At 47.8% G+C, this 19,914-nt stretch overlaps 1 protein-coding gene across 1 annotated transcript in view; it reads left to right on the forward strand.

Moving 5' to 3' along the window:
- Positions 1-18,348, forward strand: part of EEF1G (eukaryotic translation elongation factor 1 gamma) — an 18,986-nt gene extending 638 nt beyond the window's left edge. Inside the window, exons 2-10 of the mRNA XM_035098412.3 lie at positions 1,221-1,379; positions 2,986-3,049; positions 3,661-3,803; positions 4,903-5,046; positions 8,345-8,474; positions 10,223-10,409; positions 16,247-16,419; positions 16,535-16,659; positions 18,014-18,348. Of these exons, the coding sequence (XP_034954303.1) occupies positions 1,221-1,379; positions 2,986-3,049; positions 3,661-3,803; positions 4,903-5,046; positions 8,345-8,474; positions 10,223-10,409; positions 16,247-16,419; positions 16,535-16,659; positions 18,014-18,172 (1,284 nt within the window). The 3' untranslated portion in view covers positions 18,173-18,348. The remainder of the gene's footprint in view (positions 1-1,220; positions 1,380-2,985; positions 3,050-3,660; positions 3,804-4,902; positions 5,047-8,344; positions 8,475-10,222; positions 10,410-16,246; positions 16,420-16,534; positions 16,660-18,013) is intronic.
- The last annotated feature ends 1,566 nt before the right edge of the window (positions 18,349-19,914 follow it).

Here is a 19,914-nt window from a genome sequence, read left to right on the forward strand (position 1 = left end):
ATGGGGTGGAGGAGTATTAAAGGGACTTAATGTGTGCTGGAATCATGGTGGGGGCGTGTTCTGCGTGCCATTGATCCTCTGTGTGTAGGGGCAGTCTACTGCAGAATATCCGGTGATTTGGAGAGCGAACAAGTAGGATGGGGACTATTGGTTTCCTGGCATTTCCTGGGATCATCCCTGGTGGCTGCTGAGAAATGTAAACTAGTGGGACTCTTAGACAACCCAAAGAGCGATAGCTCAGTGATTCTTAGCCATGATGGGGCAGTGAAATCTCCCATGTTTAGCAGCAGTCTATGCTGAAGAAGGGAGACTGTTGCTTCTGGCTGGCTGCTGGTGGGAAAAGAAAGCTGGATTAAATCTAGATCTGGTCTGAGGCCTTGAATAGGAGTGTCAGAGGAGAGGTGGGCCTGATTGGCTTGTTGCACTCCGGGGGAGCGGTGGGAAATGGCTTGTGAAATGGGAGTGGGGGCTTGTGGGTCGGAAGTCTTGAGTGCAGAGCGGGATACAGGAGAAGGTGGGTAGCCTGCTTGGCGCTGCGTTAAGGGGCGTGGTTCAGGGGTAGAGCATCTTTGCATACAAAAGGTTGCAGGTTCAATCCTCGGCACCTTCAGGTATGGCTGGGAAAGACCCCTGGATAAGATCCTGGGGATTAGCTGCCAGTCAGTGTAGCGGAGTTAGAGCAGTGACTTGACTTTATAAGGCTGCTTCCTGTATAGTTGGAATGGGGTTTTTGTGAGGGGGAGACTAGGCTGATGGAGAAGCAGGCTGCAATGCAACCTTTTGGAGACCCTGGAGGCTGCTCATTGGTGGTGTGGCTCTGTGGAGGAGTTTGTGTGTTAGGAAGTAGTTTATATGGGCAGTGGGGAGGGTGCATAAAAGAACAGAAGGCTGCTGTGGTTTCTAGTTCATAGTGATGAGATAGCATTATGCCGTGGGTGTGGTAAGCTCAAGATATCCTACAGTACTGCAGTGTCAGAGTTGCAGCGACTCAAGGCAGGAAGTGATGAGGTACGATGGCAGTGTAGGATACCACAACTGTAAGATCTTGTACAGTCAACTGTCAGCCATTCAATCTCTGGTTCTAAAATAGCACCATTTGAAAATATATTGGGGGGTTTTTTTTCCAGAGAGAAAGAGCTGGTATTCTATGCTAGGAATCCTCTCTTGCATATCAAAGCTCTTTTCTGCATTGTGTCTCACTCTGATCCTTTCTCTTGCAGACTCTTTACACCTACCCCGAGAACTGGCGGGCATTCAAAGCCCTCATAGCTGCCCAGTACAGTGGCGCCAAGATCAAGGTCCTCTCCACCCCACCACAGTTCCACTTTGGGCAGACCAACAAGACCTCAGAGTTCCTGAAGAAATTCCCAGCTGGGAAGGTGAGTGACTGGCTGCCTCTCCCTGCTGGGAGTCTTGTGAAAGGGGGGAGCTGCCTATGAGCCTGCTGGGGTCACCTTGGCTGTTCCCAGTTTGCCAGGAGGTGACTGAATAGTGGCAAAGGTTTTCTATATATGCCTGGTAAAAGCGTCACCATTTAGTAACACTGCAGTGAGCTAACTTTTCCTGCTCTACCCATTTGCTTAGATGTCTGTCTTGAACATGTCGTTTTTGGCTTTGGAACATGACTGCTTTTTTATCTGATCAGCTCCCTATATCAGAACTGTCTCCACAGTCAGAGACAGCAATGCTGCTGAATGCCAGTTGCAGGAAACCACTGAAGGGGAGAGGGCTCTTGCGCTCAGGAGCTGTTTGTGGGCTTTCCGTAAGAGGCATCTGGTTGGCCATTGCAAGAACAGGATGCTGGACCAGACGGGCCCAGCAGGCTCTTTGTTATGTTCTTAATACAGTAGACCCTTGGGTTACATTACTCTTCACTAATTTAAACTTTGGGTTTTGAAAGCAGCAAACCCAGAAGTATTTTTCTGCGTTTCGCCACTTGCGCGTGCACAGAAGCAGCTCTGGATGCATATTTTTCGGGGTGCACACGGACCCCCAGAACGAATTAAATTCATATCCAGAGGGTCCACTATATGTAGATCCTGTAAATAAGTTGGCAAAAGTTACTATGTGTTACTGTGAGCCTGAGAAACAAACTGTGTCCTGTGGGCAGGCAGGAGAGGGATGTTGGGTGCAGAGGAAGTTCATTGCTCCCTCCATCCCTCCTGCTCAGTTGGCCTGCAGGGAATTTCTCCTTACATAAGCAACTAGGCTAGTGTTTAAATACAGTGGTACCTCGGTTTAAGTACGCAATTGGTTCTGGAAGTCTGTACTTAACCTGAAGTGTACTTAACCTGAAGCGAACTTTCCATTGAAAGTAATGGAAAGTGGATTAATCCGTTCCAGACGGGTCCACGGAGTACTTAAACTGAAAGTACTCAAACCGAGGCGTACTTAAACCGAGGTATGACTGTATGAGGCAGAGTAGCATTTATATAAATATATTTACTGAAGTGTTTATATAGTCATGTAGAGCATGTTGTCACACCCAAATGTATGTTTGGCACAGTCCTCATGAGTTGCCACTCTGTTCTGGATGAGGAGGGTCACAAGCCTGAAAGTTGCGCCGGGGGGGGGGGGAGAGAAACTCTGCATGTTGAAAAGGTTGGGCTGAACTCTCCCTGACATGCTAGTTTTCTTATTTGCAGGGAGTTGTGTTTTTGTAATAGGGAAGTATTCAGCCTCGTACCTGCAGCAAGGTAGCCCCACCTCCTGACTTCTGGTTATAAACAGAGGGCCATTTGTGCAATCTGGGTATGGTATTGCCTTTGCACCACTTTTGGAGCGCTGTGCGTTAATTTCTACATACAGTAGTGATGTCACATTTCAAGCTATAATTTTATGCGTATTTTACAAGCACCCAAGAGTGGGGTTGAGTTGGACTTGGCAGGGGGGCACTAGCTGGCTTCCTAGCATTGTGGGTGCTTCAAATGGGACCTTTGCATTTGACCAACCAGGGGCTTGAGAGAGGCTGTTTTTCTTCCATAGGTTCCAGCCTTTGAAGGGGACGATGGATTCTGCGTGTTTGAGAGCAATGCCATTGCACACTACGGTAACCCCAGGCACCTCTGTCTGCTTCTGATAACTTAACAAAAAGTGGGAGCAGGGTTTGTGGGCATTGAACAAAGAATTCCTTGGTTGGGGGCCCCTGTGCAAGGCAGAAGGTTTGAGGTTGGTTGACTGCTAGCGGCAGGTGCAAGGGAACTGTGGGTGGCCTGGGGCAAATGCCAGTTCTTGCTATGCCACCTTCCCTCACTGTCCTGAGTTTTGCACTTGCTCACTCTTCCAAATGCCTCACCTGCTTTCTTAAGAACTACAGATGAGATTCTGAACATAGCAGCCTAGAGGCTGTCCTTGAGAGACCCATGTGACCCTCTCTTACCCTCCTTCCCCCAGGCCATTCTTTTGCAGACAGGTCAACATCTTTTGTTTGACTTTTGAAAGCTGAGTTTAAAACTCCTCTGGTTGTTTTGTTTCTAATTTATTTTATCCTGGCTATTATAATTTCATTTTTTTTATCACAGTTGGTGGCTTTAGTAGTCTTTGCCTTGGGGGGAAATGCACAGAAAGGCAGAACAAGAGTCTGATGGATAAGATAGAGGTAGCCGTGGGGTGGGGAGATGGGTCTTTGCCCTTGCAGTAACAGTTGCTTTCCTCCTCTAGTCAGTAACGAGGAGCTGCGAGGACCCACCAAGGAGGCAGCTGCCCAGATCATCCAGTGGGTGAGCTTCGCGGACAGCGACATTGTCCCTCCTGCCAGCACGTGGGTCTTCCCCACGCTGGGCATCATGCATTACAACAAACAGGTGAGTGCCGGACGTAGCTGAAGCTGCCTATGCAGAGTCAGACCGTTGGTTCACCTGGTGCAGGGTTGGGGAGGCTCTGGCCTTGCAGGTTTTGCTGGACTACAACTCCCATCATCCCTGGCTGCTGGGGCTTCTGGAAACTGACATCCCAACAGCAAGGGCCCCTGCAGGTTCCCCTTGCTCTAGTTCTGGGAGGTTTCTGGCCAATTATTTCCCAGCTATAAGGGTAGTTCTCCTGGACCACGCCTACGTTTCCTGTGGCAGGTGTCATATTATGTCAGACAACAAAAAAGTTGAAGCCACAGCTGCAAAGGAAGTGTCAGATGTGACAAGAAAAAGTATTACATTGGGGAGAGAAAATGCTGAATTCTGACTGCAGAGAGAAATAGCAGCCCACTTAGACTGCACCCTCAATTCTTGTTTTGCAACCTCAGTTTGCGCTGTCATGTGATTGGCAGGCAGGATGCCCCACCTATCCATCAACATGGGCCACAGAAGGTTGGCCGTGTCTCATCAGGCCCTGTTGACATACCCATTTCTCTAGCTAGCCCTGATCGAGCCACAGCACGTTCTGCAGGCCAGGTGGCTTCTTTGAATCCCACAAGTAGCCTGCTGCTGTTTCTCCTCCCTTTGGCAACTGGTACTCATTGGTGGTAAACTGCCCCTGAATCCAGAGGCCCCATTTAGCTGTCGTACATAGTAGCAAGTTAGACTCTTCCGCTTGAGAGGTCTTTTAAACTGGAGATGCTGTGGATTGAACTTGGGGGTCTTACATGTGCTATGCATGTCCTTGAACACTAGGCAGGTGTTCCTTGTTCATGTACAGCTGGAAGGGGACGGGACAGGCACTTAAAAATAGAATATTGACTCCCCATCTTATTTCAAAGTTGCATATTTAATTGATTCATGTTAAAAGCACTTTGCAGTGGATTTTTGTATAGCGGGGGTGGCTGTCTTATTTGCCTGGGGTTTTTTATCCTTTTTGCTGTCTTCTGAGTGCATTAACTCAGTCTTTTATTCAGGGTTGTTTTGGCTGCTGCAGATTCTGCTGTCCCTTCAGGATTTCTTTCTAAATTGTGCATCCCCCCTCTCCCTCCAGGCTACAGAGTATGCCAAGGAGGAAGTGAAGCGGATTCTGGCCCTCCTTGATGCCCATTTGAAGACCAGGACATTCCTGGTGGGGGAATGCATCACACTGGCTGACATCACGATTGTCTGCACACTTCTCTGGCTTTATAAGCAGGTGAGTTCCTGAGAGCTGGCTGAGGAGCACGGGACAGAAGCCTCTGGGCCATAGCTGCCGAATCTCCCGTTTTTTGCGGGAAACCCCCGTATTTAAACCCGTTTCCCTCTGTTATCCCGAGTAGAGAAAAATCCCGTAAATCCCCCAGATTTCCTACCTGCTAGGGAGGGTCCTTCTGCGCATGACTGGACATGTGCAGAACCGATTTTGGGTGCCACTCTCTCTGTGTCTGGGCACCGAAAATTGGGCAGAGCGGCACCGGAAGTCACTTCTACGCATGTCTGACATGCATGTCCAGATATGCATAGAAGCGACTTCCGGTGCTGCGCCGCTGCTGATCCTGGATTTTTCTTACCAGGAGTTGGAGGGTATGCTCTGGGCATGGTGGTAAGCATATTTCCTAGCACGGTAAACCTATGTGCTATTTGCTCCTAGTAGGTAGGCAGCACGATTCCACTTCTCTGGCCAGTTGCAACTCCACATTGAAGTTTGTGAGGGCCAGATTAGCAGTTCTGCCCTCTGGGGCAAAACTTGCCCAAGGCTAGGAGTCCTCTGGCGGCAAGGTTGGAACCAGCACTTCTTCTGAACCAGGGGTAACCATGGAAGAAGCGGTGCAGAGCTGGAGGCGGGTCGAGACCTGATTGCGGGGGGGTGAAGTGTCCTATCCTCGCCATTTGGCAGGTTGCTTGCATTGAACGAGGCTGTTAAGATAGAAGATAAGAACGAGGCAGTTTGGATAGAAAAGAGTAGAAAAACATGGAAGGAGCAGGCTGTTGGGTCTGCTGTGATGGAACTCAAATGTCAAGAGAAGAAAAACCCAGATTATGCTCCAGAGTTGCTTGAAGAGCCTTATGCAATATGTAAAACATTTCCCTTCATAATCCTACTTCTGTTAGGTGTGGGGAGGCTCAAGTTCTCTGCCACCATCCCTTTTCTCTGGCATGACCACGAGGGGAGGGCTTTCACTTCCAGATTTAAACTGTCAAGAAGTCCCTGTTTTATCCAGAACAATGGTTTGTTCAAACAAGTTGGGATCACAACCAGTGGTTTGACCATGATTGAGTTGAACCAAACCATGGCTCAGACTGCCAAATCCCCCAAGGTTGGCTGCAGTGGGCAATTGGTTAGTATAAAACAGAGTGGATTTCATTAAATCACTAGTCAGTAAGACTTAATATAAATCTCTCTCTTTTTTTTTTTACAGAAAGACTCATTCTTGCTGGTATAATCTTAATATTTATAACCAGATGAAGGTTTCATTATTGGAATAATAAATTTTCAGGGTAGTTTTACAGTTATAGCAAAAATTACTGATTTGGTTATACTATTAGAAATACATAGGCAGGTAATTATGAAATTATTGTGCGGTTTAATAAGTTAACTGTTTATATTTCAACATTTCTGCTGTACTTTATTGGAAGGAGAAAAATAATCATTTCCTTAATGACAATTTAAATAATTTATTTAAAACAATAACATCATAGCATATGCATCCAAGTTAGTTAGTTTATCGTTACGGTTCTTGACCAGCATACATAAAACAATCCAAAATACAATCTAAAATATAAGCAATAAATATAAACCACTTTAACCATTATAAAAATTATTAGATAAAAGAAGGTATCACTACTTGGGAGGATACAGCAAATGGTAGCAATGGATCATCTTTGGCTCTGTCCTGAAATTTTTGGGCACTACTAACTAGGTCGGCTCGGAATTTTATGGCTCTAGCACAGAACTTGGCTACCTTTGCTGTCACATTAGAGTTAGCATCTGAAAGAAGCCACTCTAGGTATATAGAGTTATTAGGGTATATAGAATTGGATAGACTAACAAATGTAATAAGGGGAGGGAGCTGGGAAAAATCGGCGAAAAATTGGAGGAAATTTGGAGAATATCTTAAAAAACAGTGCCCCATGATAAAAACTTGGATTTGCTTTTAACACCTCGCAAAGAGTGAATTCAAAAAAAACAAAAGAAACAATGCAATAAATATTAAGCTATTAACCCGGGAAGAGGACAAGCGGAAGTCGGTTAGTAGGTGAAGGGGGATTATGTATGAATATTGTGTGTACATAGGAATTTATGGAATATAAGTATCATAAGCATTACAAGAAGATACAGGTATTGATATATGGGCTAATTTACATTCAAATTACACATCAGAATATAGATTTTGATTCTATTTTAGATTTAAGTTTTGATATTAATTTCGTGTTACGTTTTACGTTACGTTATAATTTTTGTTATGATATGATTTAATTCTAATTTGTATTTGAATTACGATTTATTGTTATTTAGACATCGTTAGGCTCTTTTTTTGTATTTATATATGTATTTGTTTGTGTTCTCGTTTTTTTTCTGTTTTTTTCTTTCTTCTATTTTCTTTGTATTTTTAATGTGTGTTTTTCATTTGGTATCTTTTCTGTGTGCTTGTGTATTTTAATCTCAATAAAGTTTATTAAAAAAAAAGAAAGAAAAAGAAATTCTCTGAGTATCCAGGAAGCTCAGCAAGCGTCGTGTGGATGAGCTCGCCTCGCACCTCCTCGTAGTAGCTGCATCGCAGGAGTATGTGGCCAATAGTTTCCACTTCCCCAGATCCACACGGGCAGCATCTCTCGCACATTGAAGTTAATTGATGTGGTTAAGCAATATTTTTTTAAAAAACTGAGTTTTAGCACATATGAAAAACTTAAAAACAAATCCTTATTTCCTAATGAATAGCCGTTGGACTATAATGTAACTTAAACAGAAAACTATCTTTAGAAAGATTTTTCCTTCAAAAGCATTTTGTTCTAAAAATCCAATTTAAATTTTAAAAATCCATTTTTTTTATTTTAATAAAACATTGATTTTTATCCACCCTGGTTTAAAAGTGAAAGCTTCTAACCTCCTTTAGACTGATGGAAATGAAGGGGAGACATGATAGCCGTCTTCAGTTAGCTGAAGAACTGTCTCACACTGAAGTAAGATGGAGCAGGCTTGCTCCCTGTTGCTCCAGAGGGCAGAACTGGAACAGATTGGTGGAAACAGGGAAGCAGATGTCACCTGCAGGCTGGGAAAAGCTGCAGCAGTGGGACAGAGTGCCTCGGGGGGCTCTCCATTGGAGGTGTTTAAGCTAAGGCTGAGGCCACAAGTAAGAGATCCTGTAGTTGCATCCTTCATTGAACACAGGGTTGGGCTGGGTGATCTCTGATCCTCCTTGTTGCCATGTGAAGCCTGCTTAGCCCAGACCAAACCGGGGGGGGGGGGGGATGAGCATGTGCCACTCAGTCTCGTTTCCCCTTGCTGTCTTCAGGTTTTGGAGCCGTCCTTCCGCCAGCCGTACGAAAACGTCAACCGCTGGTTTGTGACCTGCATAAACCAGCCTCAGTTCAAGGCTGTCTTGGGAGAGGTGAAGCTGTGCGAGAAGATGGCACAGTTTGATGGTAAGGGAACCAGAGGCCTCTACTGTACTTAAATTCATATTTTGTTTGAAAAAATGCCCTTAAATAGTTTGTGAATTGTCCTTGCTAAAAAGTGGTGATTTATGAATACTGTATAAAGAAATGTGCTCTGTGAGAACTGGTGCCCTGTATTGTCCTTCTTCTGGAAAGTGGGATGGTTCAGAAACTAAGACCCTCTTTACTCTGCTCCCAAGGGCATGGTCTGCCTTACTGTGTTCCTCTGCTGGCAGCAGCATATGCTTAATCACAAGTGACTCTGTTCTTAAAAAGCCCACCGGTGTTACCTGCAGATTCAGCTACCTGATCTTAGGCGAATCAACCCAGCTTGGCTTCTTAAACCATTAATCCACCTTCCATCCTTATGCTTTTTGAGATCTGCTGACTTGGCACCTCTGCGGCCTTAGGAATTAATGAAATCTGCTTGCTGAAATAGATTAATATAAGTCTTGAGCAGAGTAGAAAACTAGAAGGTGCTTTTTGAAAAACTTGGTGGTGTTTGACTTGGCAGCCACAAATTTATGACCGGCCTCCCCAAAGAAATTGCTTGGAATTAAAAACAGAGTTGCCCATTTGTACGTACCACTGTGCTAGCTCATTCCCCCCCCCCCCAAATAAAATTTGTATAACACTTGATGGCTAAGGAACCCCCCGCCCCCAAAAAAGAGCAGTTCATGAAAATAATAAAGCAATAAATTTATCAATATATACAGAGACAGCTATTTAAAGCATTTGAAAATTAAAATCAACCGTAAGTGTGAAAAACCAGATACCTAAGTATCTGGGCAGGTTTGCCTAAGCAAAAATATACAGTCGTACAGTGGTACCTCGACTTCCGAAGACAATCCGTTCTGCGGCCATCTTCGTAAGTTGAAGTCTTCGGTTGTCGAAGCGCCCATTGTGTGCAGGCGCAGGGCACGCGCGCCGGCGAAAAGACTTCCAGGATTGTCAACTTTGGAAGTCGAAACCTTCGGAAGTCGAGTCGTTTGGATGTCAAGGTATGACTGTACCTTGGAAGTTGAACGGAATCCATTCAGGAAGTCTGACTTCCAAAACGTTCGGAAACCAGACCTGCAGCCAATCGGAAGGTGTGGAAGCCCCACCGGACAGGGGAAGGGTTTAAAGAACGTTCGGAAACCAGAACACTCACTTCCGGGGTTTTGATCGTTCGGGAGCCAATTTGTTCGGGAGCCAAGACTTCCAAGGTACAACTGCATTTAACTGTTTTCCAAAAAAAGTACAGCAAAGAAGCCTGACTGGTGTTAATAGGCAGGGAGTTCCAAATTGTGGGTGCAAAATGGGCACTATGTGTCCCCTGTGACAGTGTCAGTTTTGCAGATCCAGGTGGCTGAGTGGGCAGGTAAACGGGCCCCAAGTTGTTCAGGGCTTCATGTACTAATAGTAACACCTTGAACTTGGCCCAATAACATATTGGCAATGAGTGCAGGTCTCTTGAACCCAAGTGCATGCAGACAGGGTCTCACCCCTGTCAGCAGTCATGCTACTGCATTCCAGCTGCAGCTTTTCCATATCGAGTGTGCGGGAAGCCCCACACTGAGCTCAATGCAGTAGCCCCTTCTTGAAGTAAGTAACTTGGCTTGGGTGTGGCCAACCTGTGGCTCTCCAAATGTTGGGACTGCATTTCCCATAATCCCAGATGATTGGCTGGGGTCAGCCTCTGACAGTGCCCCCACCCCACACACCATTTTCCTCCTCATTCCCTCTCTGTGCAGCCAAGAAGTTTGCTGAGAACCAGCCCAAGAAAGAGGTGCCCAAGAAGGAGAAGCAGCCCAAGGAAGACAAGAAGTCAGAGAAGAAAGAGGAGAAGAAGCCAGAGCCTGAGGAGGAGATGGACGAGTGCGACGAGGCCTTGGCCTCCGAGCCCAAATCCAAAGACCCCTTTGCTCACCTCCCCAAAAGGTGAGGCCCTGCTCTTGATGGCGGTGATGGATTGGGAAAGCCGTGGGACAATCCTCAGTTTCTGGATAGCTGGAAAAAGTCCAGGTACCAGATAGGGCTGGGCGATGACTGCTAAACATTGTAATATATCAATATATCACAATATCTGAAATAAGGAAGGAACTATGCAGAGGCGAACAGGACAGTGTCCTGGCAACTGCTACTACTTAAGGGTCTAAAGGTAAAGGGACCCCTGACCATTAGCTCCAGTCGTGACCGACTCTGGGATTGCGGCGCTCATCTCACTTTACTGGCTGAGGGTGCCAGTGTACAGCTTCCAGGTCATGTGGCCAGCATGACAAAGCTGCTTCTGGCGAACCAGAGCAGCATACGGAAACGCCGTTTACCTTCCCGCCAGAGCGGTACCTATTTATCTACTTGCACTTTGACGTGCTTTCGAACTGCTAGGTTGGCAGGAGCTGGGACCGAGCAACGGGAGCTCACCCCGTCGTGGGGATTCGAACCGTCGACCTTCTGATCGGCAAGCCCTAGGCTCAGTGGTTTAACTCACAGCGCCACCCGCACTAAAACTGATAAAACGATGGTATTATCAATCATCTCATGGTCACTTTCAGCAGCAGGCAAGCCAAAATGCATCCATATGAGACTTTGGTTTGGGGCTTGACTACCAAATGGTGGTATTCAGGACAATCCAATGGATGGTGACGAGTCATAGTGAGTACAAATAATTTGGGATTGCCAGACTGCCAGCAAAACCAAAAGTCCTGTTGGGATGCATTTTGGCTTGCAAGTGTGTAATGATTGATAATATTGTCATTTAACTGTTTTAGACTCCTATTGCAATGTTTAGCAGGTGATATTGAGAGGTTTAGTTGGTTTAGTTGGTGATAGCATTGCAACGTATAGCTGGTGAGTTATCAAGATGTTGAAAACCAGATATTGTCTAGCCCTTACACACATTGTGATTTGTGATATTTTGCCAGCTGAAATATTATGAAACAATTCTCATGATGTGTACTTCAAACCATTTTTGCATGCTATATCGATATATCGTCCAGCCCTGGTGCCAGAGAATTGGCGGGGGCGGGGCGGGCGTTGTACAAGCTTGGGGGCAGCTTAGCAAATCAGTTCTGAGTCCCTTCCTCCTTAAATAAACAACCAGAAAATCCCAACTTGTGATAATGGGGAAGTCCCAGAGTTGCGCAAGGCACTAGGTCTCCCTTCTCCCAACGACAATGTTTTATTCTGCTATTTTGGAGGCTCCTCAAATTTTCCTCTGCATTGTTCAAGTGGTTCTGCCTCTGAAATAAGGTCTAGAAGTTTTCTTCTTTTTTTAAAAAAAAGGCTTCTGTGTTCCAGCCAAGCTTTTTTCCCTGGACTGTTCCTAAGTCCGATGACTGACCCTTGTTTTATGGGTGGTGTCAGAAGACATTCAGGGCTGGCTGCCATTGGCATAGGCCTTCTGTTCAGAATCCACTTACTTGCAGGGAGTGTCGGGCAGCATTCCAGGGTGTGCAGCCCTTACAGGCTCCCTGTGCACAGCTTGCTTGGAGTGAGATGGGATAGGGAAGGTTCTCTGTTGGGGAAGGTTGAGGTGCCCTTTCCTGAATGACCCCCCTGCTGCCTCCCAGGTGGTGAGGGCCCGGTTCTATGCATGCAAGCCGTCCCCCAGAACCCTGGTAGAAGTGTGCAGGCAAAGCCCCCCCCCCAACTCTGCGTTCCAACCCAAAGGGGAGTGTGTAGCTTGCTGCCTGCTTCCCTTCTGTTTCAAAGGCTGTGGGTGCGAACCACGTCCCTTATAATGCCTGTCCTCCGATCCTGGGATCCTTAAAGCTGCCCGTTTGCAGGAGGGCAAATCCTTACCTAAAGAGCACATTTGGGGGGGGGGGTCCGGCTTTTCCTTACCTGCTAAAACCTGTTCGGGTTTGTTAAAAGCCAATCCACATGGCGAGGTTCTTGAAGGTATTCAGATTGGTCTGGCTTGTCCTCTGGACTAACCTGTTGTTGTTGTTGTTGTCGTTGTTGCTGTTGTCATAGTTTATTACTTGTACCCAGCCACTCTGGGCAGCTTCCAACAGAATATAACAGAACACGGAGGATCCCTGCTGGATCAATGCAGAAGGCTTTTCTATTTAAGCATCCCTTTCCCCCATTGGCTGTCAGCCACATCCACAGGCAGGCCTGCTGATGGCCAGAGGTGTGTCTGCCTCTAAAAATGGACACCCCATGGCTACAATTAACTTTCCTCCTCCTCCTCCTCCTCCATGAATCATCTAAATTCTAATCCAAGGGGTGGCCACCATGGTGCCCTTTAGATGCTTTGGACTACAACTCTCACCATCCTTTGATCATGGGCCATTTTGGCTGAGGCTCATGGGAATTGTGGCCGACAACATTAGGGCACCACGTTGCCTACCCCTGCTAGTCCCTCCTGAAGCTACTGGGAATCACCACGATTTGCAGCCTTGTTTGGGGGCATTTAATGCAGAGAATTCAGTGTCCTTGGAGCACAGTTCGCCATACTTTTCTGTGTTTAAGATGAGGGTTTTTTCTTAAGAAATGACTTCCCAAAATTGGGGTCATGTTATACACGGATAGCGCATAGGTTGGGATGTGGGATTGTTTGTTGCCATGAGCCGGAGATCATCAGCGCGTATTGGGCATGTAATTGGTAGCTGCGGCAAGGGGTGGGGATGATGGGTTGCCACTGCGGCAATAAGGCGGGCAATTTGCGGCTTTCGTGATAGGTGCGAGTGTCAGCGTCGGGCAGACGGGTGAGCAATTTTGGTCAATCTCTGGAAAAAGCTCAACAACTTTGTGCCACCTCTCCGCCGAAAAGCTCAATAGTTATGGGCAATCCTCCCCCCAAAAAGCTCAACAACTCTGGGCAAAAATAGGGGGCGTTTTAAAAATGGGGGCATCTTATACATTGAAAAGTACAGAAAACATTTTAAATGTTAAAATCTCCTAAAAACAATTGAAATTAGAAACATCTAACAACGTTGGTTAAAACATTCTTCCATCCATCCAATGATCTTGAGGTTGCCAGGATCTGTTTTCTTCAGCCTCTAATTGCCTGGGTAAACAGGAATGTTTTAAAATTCCTCCTGAAAGTTAATAATGATGGAGACAGGCGCACCTGACTAGGGAAGGGCATTTCACAACCGGGGAGCCACCACTGGAAAGGCCGTGTCATGGGTCAGCACCAAAACAGGCAGGATCCTTTCCACAGGACAATTGTTGGCCTAGGGAAAGGATAGTTCAGCTGCAGCAGGCTCTTGAGTTAATAGTAGATGGTTCTGTGGGAAGGATCATGGCCAGCAATATTTTCAGGTGGTCTACACAGTGGACCTTGTGAAGAAGGGCAAAGTGCTGTAGGGCTTGGCAAACGGACTTGCTTCTCTCCTTTGCATGTGGGGCTTGGCCAAGCACAGCAGCTCAAGTTCTGCCTGAAATCAGTAAATGCAACAGATAAATCTAGTGTGACAGGCAGTTTATTCCTTTCTCTCCTTTCCAGATAGACAACTTAGGAGATCTACTTATTCAGGGAGAAAAATTACTGAAATGGGCTTACCGCTGCACTATATATGCCTGCTGCATTTCAGGTGCAAAACCAGTGGAACTGGAGGGCACGCATATGCTCAGAACTTTGCACAGGATCAACCCAGGGCAGAATCTTCTTCTGGCCTCCCCACTCCCCCAAGCTTCCCTTGTTTCTCTAGCTGCCCTTGTTAGACACTTAGGAGTCCAGACGTGGGCAGAAAGTAAATCGTCCTACAGCAAGTGCTTCTGATTCCCAGTTGCTTAATAGTGGCTTAACAGCAGCTGTAAGAAAATAGCCTGCCCCCTAAAATTACAAGCTTAACTTGCACACTTGCTTAAAATCACATGGGCGCCCTCCACTGGTTCACCCACTAGGGGGCAGCCCATAGCTGTGCTTTGGCTGTCCCACATCCCATGCCCTGCCACGTGCTAGGGCTGCTTTTGTGCTTTTCCCCAGCCAGGCCAAGCCCACATTCCCTGCTTGGGAGGAAGAAACACTGGGCAGCGGCAAGGAGCCTTGCTTCTTGGGTGGTTCGCCAACCTGTGCCCTCCAGATGTTTGGGGCTGCAACACCCCTGTTGGCTGCAGCTCTTGGAATGGCTGGGAGGCCGAAGAGCTCTGGCAGCAGAGTGTAAAGGGAAAGTTTCAAAACTTTAATGCGTGAAAGAGCAAAACAAGTTGGGGTTAGAAAACTGGGTTTGGCTTGGCCCCGGAAGGTGGGAAGGGGCCGTAGCTCAGTAGCAGCAGAGCACCTGCCTTGAGTGCAGAAGGTCCCAGCTTCAATATCTAGCACCTCCAGATAGGATTGGGAGAGGCTTCCTGGCTGAAATCCTGGAGAGCTGCTGCCAGTCAGTGTAGACGCTACTGTGCTAGATTGTCTTGACCGTGTAAGGCTGCCTACTATGTTCAAATGTATGTTGTTCACCCTCAAGCATCTGGCAGAGGAGGTCTGCCCAGTCTTGGGGGTGGGTGGGACAGCCAACTCTCCCCCCCCCCTGTAAAACATGTTCCCCTGCCAAGCTGTATTCAGAGCATGGTGTGTTTCTACAAGAGGAATCATACCGCTAATACTGGCCTTGTTGCAACACTGCAGCTGTTAACCAACACAAGCCATCCTCTGAGCCAATATACTCTTAAACAGTAGCTGACTTGTTTTTTTGGGGAAAAACCTCACCTCCCCCATGTGTTCTGTATCAGGCGTAATAGCGTTCATTCTGAAGGCAGATGGGTCATAATACCACTTGAGTTTTGGTAGGGTTTTTTTTTTTTCTTTATCCACACGATCCCTGCCTTCTCCCCGAAAACAGGTTTTTCTAGATTTTCAGCTGGCTTTTCCCTTCTGCAGTGAGTGTGAACTTGGATGTGGGTGGGCTGCGGTTTGGGATCGGCATATTTGGGGGCCCAGCCGCCCAGTGGGCTTCTACAGAATTTCTGCCTGTTTGGCTAAGAGACCCGAACCCATGATGAACACACAGAAGTGGATGACTTTCTGGGAAAAGCCGTGGCAATGTCTATTGAACAAGGGCGGCAGCCATGCCTTCTGGCCTCCCATTTTAGGACAATCGTCTTTCCTACAGCAGCTGCTCACCTGTGCCCCTCCCTCTATTCTTCTTGTGCAGAATGATGGATTGACTACTGTTCTCTCTACGCACAGTTTCCTTTAGAGACTGGTGCTTTTAATTCCCCTGCCAGGCTGCTTATTGGGATTTAAACTTCATTTTGCATCAATTAGCTCCTTTATCTCCAGGCTCATTTCAGAGTGCTGGTGCTAACGTTTAAGAAGTGCTAAATGCTTTGGGATGGGGTTTATTTGGAGGCCTGTGGGCCTGCCTGGACCTGGAGGTCTGCCTCAAGAGACTCTGCTGCTGCTTTGTCGTTAAGCAAATCAAGTTGTCAGAGGACCAAAGATGGGGCTTTTCCAGTTGGGTGTCCCCTGCCAACACACACACGTAGAATTCCCTCCCCTAAAACTCCATTTGGCCCCTTCTGTTGTGGTATCGAAGTAAGCCTTAAAAGCATCGCTTTAATTAAGCAACAGTAGGTTCACTCTGCGACAGAGGCTGAGTGGCGTCGTCGGGGAAGGGCTGTGTCTCAGTGCCAGAGCATGTGCTCTGCATGCAGAAGGACCCCCCCAGGGTCACTCCCCGCCAGCATCTCCAGGTATTGCTGGGCCCTTATCTGAAGCCCTAGAGAGCGGCTGCCACTCAGTGCAGGCAATACTTAGCCAGATGCGCCCTGGCCCGACCCAACTTAAAGCAGCTCCCTACAGCCCTTTCCCATCCTCTTCCCTTCAGCCCCTTCGTCATGGACGAGTTCAAGAGGAAGTACTCCAACGAGGACACCCTGACAGTGGCAATACCCCACTTCTGGGAGCATTTCGACAAGGAGGGTTGGTCCATCTGGTATGCAGAGTATCGCTTCCCCGAGGAGCTCGCTCAGACCTTCATGAGCTGCAACCTCATCACAGGTAAGCCTGCCGTGACCCCAGTCGTCGCCACCTCCATTGCTTTCTGGGCTGGCGGCCTCTGAGCTGGGCCGGACGGTCAAGTGACCTCTTTGCTCCCCCTTTTCTTTCCTGGCAGGCATGTTCCAGCGCCTAGACAAGCTGCGCAAGAACGCCTTTGCTTCTGTCATCCTCTTTGGCACCAACAACGCCAGCTGCATCTCTGGCATCTGGGTCTTCCGTGGGCAGGAGCTAGCCTTTCCGGTGAGTTTGCGCCTCAGGGAGACCTGTGAGGAACCGGACCTCTTGGGAGAGCTGAGCTTGGCGGCTTCCCCAGCTATTTCTCTCGCAGGAGGGTCAGGGAAACGCAGCGTTGCCATTCACCATTCTCTCTTCTTCTTTTTAATAAATTTTTTTATTAGATTTTCCAATTTAAACATCTAATCCATTTTCAAATTATACAAATATCAATTAAACAATTAACCCGAATCTTCTGCCAAATTATACTAATTTAAAATGACTTCCCATGCTTCAGACTCAGAAAGCCTAGTCCTCTTACAGTCACTGCTTTCTAATCAATAAAATCCAGATCTTATCCAATAATCTGTTAAAATCCTTCTACTTTCAAGCCCCCATTCACCATTCTCACTGCAGCTCAAACAGGTGGCTCCTCATTGGCTCTTTAGTCAGGCCCACCTAGGCTAGATTTATGCTGCTTTCCCCCAAGCAAGGAGCCACGATAGAGCAAGTGGGCAGCCACGCCAGGAACACTTTACAACAGCCTTTTCCAACCTGTGCTCGCTGGGGGCTGATGGGACTTGTAGTCCAACGACACCTGGAAGGAAGAAAAAGTGTGAGGCTATGCACACCTTAACAACAGCCAACTCTGGTTGTCCCTCCACAGCTGACATGGGCCTCTCATCCACCGCCTCTTGCCACATTGTAGTTTGCCTGGCCACAAGCCAGTGGAAGTGCAAACTGCAGCGTGACGGCCCTGCAGCATTTTTATTATACATAGGAAAAGCAGAATACCATTGCAAACTGACTTCTGTTCACAGCGGTCAGATCTAATGGAGAATTATCTTTTGCCAACCTGGTGCCGCCCTGATAGTTTGGACTGCAACTCGCATCATATGGGTCATACTTGCTGGGGCTGATGGGAGTTGTAGTCCAGAAACAGCTTGGAGGGCACCAGGTTGGTGGAAGCAGCCTTAACAAGATTTAGTGGCAGTGTTTAAATACAGTCATACCTCTAGTTACGTATGCTTCAGGTTGCGTACTTTCAGTTTAAGTACGCGGCGGACCCGGAAGTGTTTACTTTCGGGTTCTGCCGCGTGCATGCGCAGAAGCGCTCTTATCGGCGCTTCGTGTGTGCGTGGAAGTGCTGCTCTGGATATGTACTTTTCGGGGCGAGAACGGCACCCCAGAAGGGATCAGGTATGTATCCAGAGGTACCACTGTATTTAAAGGTGATTTCCACTTTGGGCTTCAGCATCAGGGGCTGAGCTGCCCTTGCAGTTAACGGGTGAAGCGGGGAGGGAGGCGGCCCCTTTAATTCTCTCTCGATCCCTCCCCCCCCCTGCCCATCCTGACTCTGCTCCCTCCGTGTCTCCTTCAGCTGAGTCCCGACTGGCAGGTGGATTACGAATCCTACACTTGGCGGAAGCTGGACCCGGAGAGCGAGGAGTGCAAGACGATGGTGAAGGAGTATTTCCTGTGGGAGGGCGAGTTCAAGCACGTCGGCAAAGCCTTCAACCAGGGAAAGATCTTCAAGTGAAGCGGCCAGAGAGCTGGCGAGGGGGGGCGGGACTGTTCCCAAAACCATGGACCTAAGGAAGGGTGTCGTAGTCTCCGAAGGAGCGGTGAGAGCGCCCGCCACCGTTAGAAACAACTCAGCAGGGAGAGACGTCATGACATTCAAAGACGTGAATTAAAAACCCGAGTGTGCTAGTAGCTTCAGTGTCCGGTCTGTGCTTGGTGGGGGGGGGGGGGTTCTGTGGAAGGCCTCAGTGCCAGGAGGATGAGGAGGAGGGGACAACATTTCCTTTTGTGCTCCTCGAGGGGGTTACAAATAGTAGTTTGGCTTGCAAGGCAGCCTCTTTCTACACCCCGCAGCACGGCCCTTGCCCCTGGCTGCTTCCAGCTCCCCTAGAATATGCCTGCCAGATAGAGGGCCCCCCTGATTTGTCCTGGCGTGTGAGAAAGCTCAGAAACCAGTGGAAATTTCTCGCTTTGCTCTTTCTCCATTGGGAGCAGGCCCTGTTGCTCCTCTGAGTCTTGCAAAACTCAAGAGGGCCAGAGAGAAATCAATGTACAACTTTAAATATAAGAATAATGGAATCATTTTTAAAAAAACCTATATTTAAATAGGATGGGGAAGTCTAGCTGATTTGCATTTTAAGAATGCCTACGTGAGCAGTTCTTTAACCCCTGGGGAAACGGATGTGTTTGCATTGTGTCTAAAGGATAAAGAGATGGGGGTCTCCATAGGGAGGGCCTTCCGAAAGCAAGGAACCATACAGATCCATTTCTGGAACAGAACTAGATCTTGGGGACATCCAGTGCAGCTGAATGTTGGAAGATTGGGAATGGATAAAAGGAAGGGCTTCTTCATGCAACGTGTATTTAAACTATGGAACTCCCTGCCACAGGAGGCATTGATGGCCACCGTGGGTGGCTTTAAAAGAGGATCAGACAAATTCATGGAGGAAGAGAAGGCTATTGATGGCTACTTGCCGCAGTGGCTCTGCTCTGCCTCCATGGTTGGAGGCAGCATCGCTTCTGCGTGCCAGTTGCTGGAAACCACAGGACAGGAGAGTGCTTGGGTTTCCCATGATGGAAGAAGCTGGCCAGCCATTGTGAGAACAGGATGCTGGACTAGATGGGCCACTGGCCCGATCCATCAAGGCTCTTAAGTCCTTGAAATGGGGAGGGGCGGGTGGAAGTGGCACCTTTATGAAGTTGCTAGACAGGTTTCCAAACCCTGAGACACCCCTTTCCAGCTAAACCAAGGGAGGACAGTGCGGATGCTTTGCAAAGAGCACACAGGAGCAGCTATGGACTCAGGGTGTGATTTCCGCCCGCCACCCATTTTCTTATCAAGGCTAGGTGTAAGGGCCAAGGTAGAATACAAACAGAACCACACCTGCGGTATTGATTCAGGCCTTGCCTAAAACAAATAAGATGGGCTTGTAAGCTGAGTGTGTCTGACACCCCATGCCCAAGCAAGCAGCAAGGAATATCTGGGTGTTCCAGGTATTCCACCATGCCCTTCTCACAGGCCTTGACCCAAGAGGAAGGCTGAGCAGGTAACAGTCTGAATGAAGGCCACTCCCTGAGTCCCACAAAGGGCAGGGAATTGATTTAACATGCCACCGTTCTACGAAGCAAGCAGAGTCAGTGCATGGCGGTGTTGGCAATCGGCAACTGATGTGCTTCCATTTCTGAGGCCCAGCTGGGACAAGCAGAGAAGGGTCGGCCGAGGACTGGGCCCAGGAGCAGAGGATGCTCTCAAACCCT

This window comes from Zootoca vivipara, chromosome 16, assembly GCF_965207765.1.
Source record: "Zootoca vivipara chromosome 16, rZooViv2.hap1.1, whole genome shotgun sequence".
Lineage (NCBI taxonomy): Eukaryota > Metazoa > Chordata > Lepidosauria > Squamata > Lacertidae > Zootoca > Zootoca vivipara.